General features: G+C 37.8%; 1 protein-coding gene across 1 annotated transcript in view; it reads right to left on the bottom strand.

The window, feature by feature from the left end:
• Positions 7,297-7,442, bottom strand: part of LOC109847669 — a 673-nt gene continuing 527 nt past the window's right edge. Inside the window, exon 2 of the mRNA XM_020416899.1 lies at positions 7,297-7,371. Coding sequence (XP_020272488.1) covers positions 7,297-7,371 — 75 coding nt within the window. The remainder of the gene's footprint in view (positions 7,372-7,442) is intronic.

The raw sequence follows: 7,442 nt of genomic DNA, 5'->3' as shown, positions 1-7,442 counted from the left end.
CAGCATCAGTCGACTGATACTGTTCATCAGTCGACTGGTGGGATGACCGTTACAGGCCAACAACACGTCATCAGTCGACTAAAGGACTTCGTCAGTCGACTGAAGACCTCGTCACTCGACTGAAGACCTCGTCAGTCGACTGATCAGTCGACCGATAGAAAAAAAACTTTTGACTATTCCAGGCGTTTTTATCAGTCGACTGAACACTTGCATCAGTCGACTGATAACACATTATCAGCCTGATTTGAATAATAAAACTGATTTTTAAATATCCTTTACAAATAGCAAATAAATTCATAAAAATGTAAAACTTTGGAAAATGATTGTAAACATGATAATAAACATGTTACAAAAAGTATTTTTGAATTTTCACTTTTCATTTGTAAAATCTCATTATTTTTCAAAACTAGTCCAAAACATAAAAATACAAAACACATGTTTTTGTCATTTTAACTTAAACAAACTTTTAAAACTTTATAAAATAATTTTATAGATTTAATAAAAGATGAATATTATGATTGTTAAGTCCATAAACAAATAACTTAATATTTTCACAAATTCATTTTTGTATAAACTTGAAAACCAAAACATGTATGTATATATATAACTATATATATACATAGAAACCAATAAAATAGTATAAACTTGAAAACCAAAACATGTATGTATATATATAACTATATATATACATAGAAACCAATAAAATATGTGTGTATATGATATTGAGTATATATATAACTATATATATACATAGAAACCAATAAAATATGTGTGTATATGATATTGAGCTTAAAGTATCTACACACAAAGTATAAACTCCTAAACTATAAAAACTATACTCAAGCTATCTTTATCTTTAATTTTAGCTCGTCTTGGTAAACTTTGCGGATGAAGCTTGAACTTGAATAGTTGACTTGAATTGCAATGGCTTCACTCTAATATTCCTTCCATCCTCTAATGGATATGATCGTGAAAGCTCGGTTCCATCCATCCTCCAACTCATTGTTTATCTACAATAAATAAGAAAACACAAACACTAGACAAACAACATTAGTAGTAAATTGTTTGTTAAAATATCATAAAAAAAGGCCAACACACTGGATAGTTGTATTTCCACATACAACACCCCAATCAACTTGGCGGCCTACGCCTAGCAATGATTCTAACTTAGCCAACTCATCGAGTCAATACTCCTTCATGCCGACTTGAAAGGCGGTACTAGTCGACTTTCTTTTCGAAGACGACTTGCCAGGAGTCCACTCAACCATTTATTCAAACGCCTCACGAAGATGACTCGAAAGTCGTTACTTCTCGGTGAAGTTAAAGGACTATTTTTGTCTCTAGCTTCTCTCTCTGGTAACATGTCAACATCACATTTAATGCTTGGCAGATACCATCATGACTCTAGCCTCGATAGTCTTCATGACTCATCGGATCACGTGGGGCACCGTCATGCCACCACTTACTTCTCATTTAATGTTAAAGTGATCTTACACCCAATCACCAGCCGACAACTATAAAGCAAATGTTGACGCGACTGCTAGCCCACACTTCACCACCGCCTCTCAGTGCTCGGCCGAAGTGACCAATTTACCATTTTATCCAAGGTATAAATATATGTACTATTTCAACTTAGGCGGGATCCGAATTTCTGGATTCTGATCCAAATTCTCTAATTTTTTAAATCATACCGCACACACATAAGAACTCTCATAGTTCTTATTTTACCCCACTCAAGTTCATTAGCTAACTTGATTGTCAGAGGTGCTACCGGAGAATCAAACTTCGTCCTTTCACGAATTTCTACACATGCAGAATTTTCAGATACCCAGCTCAAGAACCAGATATAAAGTTAGGGGAGAAAGCGCCCCCCTCATCGATCCTCAACAAACTTATCCAATTACGGATACATATTGACCGTGTGATCACTTAACATCAACAATCTCCACTTCTACTTTTTGATAATTTATTTTGCTAGATGAGGTGACAATGTATACCCATTAACCCTTGTAGGCATCGAAAATTGCCTATAGGTCTCCACGAACGGTTCAGTGTTAGAAAGCGACGATGAACGTCCCCATCCGATCCACAGGAGTTCAATTGACGTCGACGAACGACTGAAGTGAATCGACGAGCTACATGAGCGGATAGGATTTCGGAACAACGAAGACCCGGACCGATCGGGAACCCGGCACTGTTCACAAAAAGGACAACGCCCCTCGCGCCTCGACCACTCTACAGATAATCCAATCACCAGAGCGGATCGAACTCTTCGTCAAGCATCCAACGCACCCGGAATCACTCAAATCCGAGTTCGGACGAAGAATCTACGGGGAAACAATCGAAAACACCTCAAACGGAGTCCCGGCACGCCGAAATACCCCGGGGGTGTCTAGGAAAAGCCTACACCCCAAGGGTGTCTCGGCCATGGCTGAGACACCAAGGGGTGTCCACACCTCTTGGACCCCTCTACACCCCCCTACATGCCTTGAGATGCCTATAAATAGACCCCTAGTGCCTCACTTTTGAGAGAGGATTTTTAGAGAGCCTTGGCGAAGCCCTGCTGCAGCAAAGAGTGATTGTGCGCTTCAACCGAGGAGGAGAGGTCTACATCAGCCTTCATCACCTGTTCCCCCCCCCCTTTTTTTCCTTAGTATTAGCCTTTAGCGTTAATACTAAGAAGAGCTATTACCTCGTTTTAGCCGAGGTATACGCTTATAGCTTCTAGATCTCACGCGGATCGACGAAGCTCTGTCCGATCGACGAAGCTCTGTCCGATTTATCCGGAACAGATCTGATTGCCCCGGTGGTCCACGGATATCAACATCCCCGTCACAGGCCAAAGACCCACGCAAGCGAGACCGCACCAAAACGGGATCTCGTGTTTATTTTCGATAAAATTGTAATCTTTGTTTTGTTGCACGAGGAGGTCTTATAAAAAGACCGACCTTTTATCGATTCTTGTTGTAACGTTTGAAGTTGTAACAGATTCAAAAGCAATGAAAACAGCGACTTTCACCGAAAACAACCCTAACATATACATCCACATTATCTGTGCACAAATTAGTAACATTGAATTGAAAGAAAAATAAGATAAATCTCGTTAGGGCTGAGCATGGTTCGGTCCAAACCAAAAAAATAGACCGAACCGACCCGAAAAAATCGGTTTTATGAGTAGGGTGGTTCGAGTCGGTTTGAAAAGTTTTTAACCCGAACCGACCAGAACCGACCGAATATAGTGCAATACTACCAATTCTGATCTTAAACCCTACCCGACCCGTCCCCAAATAGTCAAAGAATCAAACCCTAAACTCATTTTCTGAATCATTATGGGTTAAAAATAATATCATTATATCAGTGTTTAATGCTTCATAATCTCCTACTTTGTTGATATCATTTTTTCTTTAACACGGTTTGTTGTTTGATAAGAAGTTTGATGAAGTTAGAACCGAATAAACCGAATCGAATCGCACCGAACCGACTTGCAACAGTTCGGTTCGGTTTTGAATTATAGATGGTTCGGTTCGGTTGTTCAAATTTTGGTAAAAACCGAACCGAACCGACCGTTGCACACCCCTAAATCTCGTAGAATTTCCCAATACTTTAGGTACAGTTTGGCAAAGGGTTAAGTATGAGGTTAAGGAGACTTAACCCCTTCTTAACCCGCCAAACATAAAAAATCTATACAAGGGTTAAAGTGGGTTAACTCTTCATAATTTGCCAAGTATAAAAAATATAGAAGGGTTAAGCTAACCCCTCTAGAGGGATTAAAATGAGTTAACACCTCAAAATAAAGGGTTTATTAATACTCCTATTTCAAAGGATTAAGAGTTAACCCTTCTAATTAGAAAGAAAATAGTCACAATCATTGTTATTCCCAAACACTAAAACTGATCACAATGGCTAAAATAAAACATATTTAACGGGTTAATAATTTAGTCCTTCAAATTATCGAATGGGCTAAGTATATTAATGCTTCTCTTTAACCCCTCTTCCATAACCCTTTGCCAAACGAGGCCATAGGGTGTTCTCCACCAAACCTTCCGCTGCTTCGTTTTTCTATGGAAACACCAAAAACTGTTATCACATTAACCCAATGGTGAAAACTCACCTGGAGCCTAAAATATTCCATTTTCATTCTCTCTAATATTATTTTTTTTGGGGGATGGGGGGTGGGGTGGTGGATTTGTTTGCAAATAATTGTTAGTTAATTATTTTTATTTTCCAAAATTTTAGTACCGCATGAATTGGATATTAAGCTAGTGTAAGACTCATAGATCTTTTCTACTATAAAAGAATTGAGAGGCTATTTTTGGGGCCTACCAACAAAGGAGAAGGAACTCCCGCCGCTTATGTACAAAAATGACAAAAAATATTGGCCCCGTCGCCAATTGATATGCACATCGATAACGGACCATCGGTGACAGCCCATTACCCATCACCAATGTCAACACTGGCAATGGATTGGTATCCCTTCATTGATGATCTGTCACCAATGGTGTTTTTCTACTAATGATTGTTGAATAGATTGTTATGATTCATCTTCTGAATTGCAAACTAGAAATTAATACAATTCATAGAAGTATGGTAAGTATTATATTTTAAAAAAAAAAGCAAAAAACAAAACCATCCACTATCATCCCCTAATTAGTTGACAGTTCGTGGTTTTCTATTTTTTTTAACAGTGGAGAATATCAAAATTAGGTTCGTGGTTTACCGCTTACTTGTAGTTTGTTCAAACTCATGCAAAACCTAGAAGCTACTGTGTACATGAGTTATATTTTGGGTGTTTCCTTAGAACCCACTTTAAAAATAGTATAATTATGTGAAAACCATATTTTATTTTCAATTTATACATAAACCATCTTGAAAGTGCATTTGTTTTGAAATCAACCACTTCCTATTCAAATTTTCGCTAAAAATCATAAATAACAGTAAAAACTTCAAGTTCAAAATACATGAGTTGTAATCCTAACAAAAGCTAAATATAAAAAATAAGTCATGTGTCTTGAATGTGAGTTTTCAAAGGATAACTTTAGGTTTTTAGTGTGAATTTTTACGAGCAAGTGGTTGATTGCAACAAAACCCCCATTGTGGTTTCTGTATAAATTAAACATGAAAGTTGATTTTCGTATAATCACCTTATTTTAAAGGCGGTTTCTAAGGAAAAAGTCAACGACAATCACAAGCAAAATATTACAGACCAGAAAGTTATCGATTTAACACAAAACATTTTAGAGTAGAAGAAATCTATCATTGGAGAGCAACAAAACTACTTTGTTCCATAGATCAATAAATAATTACAAATCCCAGCGAAAAAGGAAGGGGAAAAACGAAAAAGCGTAGAAAAACACGATGGTTTAGTTGAGCTCAAATTTCCTCTAAAACAAAACCAAAATAAGAGGGAAAATGCCCAAAAGCAGTAACGTCTAAACATCAATTATATCCTACTGGCCACAATCTTAAAGTAAGATCAACCTCCCCTTTGCCACGACCTCCCTCTTCAACTGAAACCGCCTTCTTCTCATTTGTCCCCGGAGCTTCACCAGTGCTGCAGCTAGCATCCGCCGTACTACTGTTTAAACTCCTCTCTTCGAAAGGACCACCACCTCGCTTCACCGCCAGTTTTCCTCGCCGCACCTTTTTGATCGCGGACGCCGCAAGGATCCTCGAGCTATCCAAGTGCAGTTTCAGCTGTGCCCGTTTCAAGCAGAAGAGGCAGACACCGCTTGGACCCTGTTGGTGCAGGTTCCCAAGTTCTTCTTCTTGTATTTTTCGTCGTGATGAGTTGATGGTTAGTACAGGTTGTTCATTGCGCGTACTGAACGCTTCCCTCGCTGCTGCTGCTGCTGCTGCTGCTGCTTGANTTTCGCCGCAGCGCTTACAACCGTACGTTGGCTGCTGGTTTTCGATGCTTCTCAGTGCTTCCATGGGATTTTAGAGAGGGACAAGTTTGGTAATTTTCGGTTTTGTATGTTTTCGTGCTGTCGGATTGGGAGGCTAATTTATAAGTGCGGATGAATGTAAAGACTTGTGTTGGGAGTAGGATTTGGATTAATCCCAGTTTTCTTGTTGATCAAGGACTTAATTATTTTGACTGCTGATTGAAATCGTCTCAGATCTCGACTGACGCGTTTCCTAATATACTCCTCCATGTTTGTAGCCTACTTGCTACGTATACTTTCCTAATATTTTCGCTACTACTTTGCCATTATTGCAGTCGTACTCACCGTACGTACTTGTAATCATGAGCATCAATATTACTCGCTTTTTAGCAAACACAACGTGTTTCTCTCTTCCCCTATTTTTTTCGAAAAGAAAGCTTAGGTAGTTGCAGAAAACGCCCAAAACTTTGGGGCTTTGCAGATGAGCCCTTTAACTATCACAACTCCGCAGAACCACCTAAACCTTGATGATGGGGTTCACATACAACTCTGTAACAACTTTTATTCCACTAAAATCCTTGAGAATTTTTCACTTTAATCCCTAAATTAATTAACATCATCAGGTCTAATGTGTGTCGTGTGCCCTGATTTGACCAAAACCAAAAAATATCTCCTAGCTAGCTAGTCCTGAAAAATTACCTTTTCATCCTTTTTATCACTTCCATCAATTTTTTGACGACTAATGATATTTTCAAGTTTTTTGGTCATGCGCTCCACACATGACACATGACACATTAGATTTGACAATGTTAATCTGGTTAGTTTAAATGAAAAAAAAAATTCAAGGGATTCAGTGTAGTAAATGAAGTTCAAGGTTTATATTCATAACCCCTAGAAGTGCGAGAGTTTTGCGGAATTAAAATAGTTAAAGATAACTTTTTGAAATTAAACATAAAAGTTGATCATGTATTCTCCGAGTGATAGTTCTAACCGAGTTCTAATGTGTCATTAATCAGTTAGATATGTTGTACGAATAATAAAGTAGCTTTAGGGTTCTCAGTGGCTAAAAACCCCATGGTACGAGAGAAATAACTGCCATCGATTAACGTATTTCATAAGGGGTTACAAGCTATTTATTATTAGTCTAGTTCTTAAAAACATAGATAATTTGAAATATGTCCTCCAAAATGACTTCATTCAAAATTCTCTCAAAATTTCCATGTTACCGCAAACAGGGTGTGTTAGTGTTTCCCGCAAACAGGGTGTGTTAGTGTTTCCCGCAAACAGGGTATGTTCGACAAAAGTAAATAAAGAAGCTCAAATGTTACTGTGTATGTAATATGTATTTATCTTTGACATGACAAATCCAGGCAACAGATTATAAAACAACGCATATAATAAAACTCAAATGTTACTGTATAGGTAACTCATGCTCGTAGACCAGCAAAACTCTTTTGTTCCATAAATCAATGAAGAAGTACAAATACTAAAAACATATATAGAAGTTCAATTTAGCTCAAATAATTTCCCCTGAAACAATCTAAGATAAGAGGAAAA

The sequence above is a fragment of the Asparagus officinalis genome, chromosome 7 (genome assembly GCF_001876935.1).
Source record: "Asparagus officinalis chromosome 7, Aspof.V1, whole genome shotgun sequence".
Taxonomy (NCBI): Eukaryota; Viridiplantae; Streptophyta; class Magnoliopsida; order Asparagales; family Asparagaceae; genus Asparagus; species Asparagus officinalis.
The sequence above is the reverse complement of the archived record's forward strand: the minus strand, read 5'-3'. Positions and strand labels throughout refer to the sequence as shown.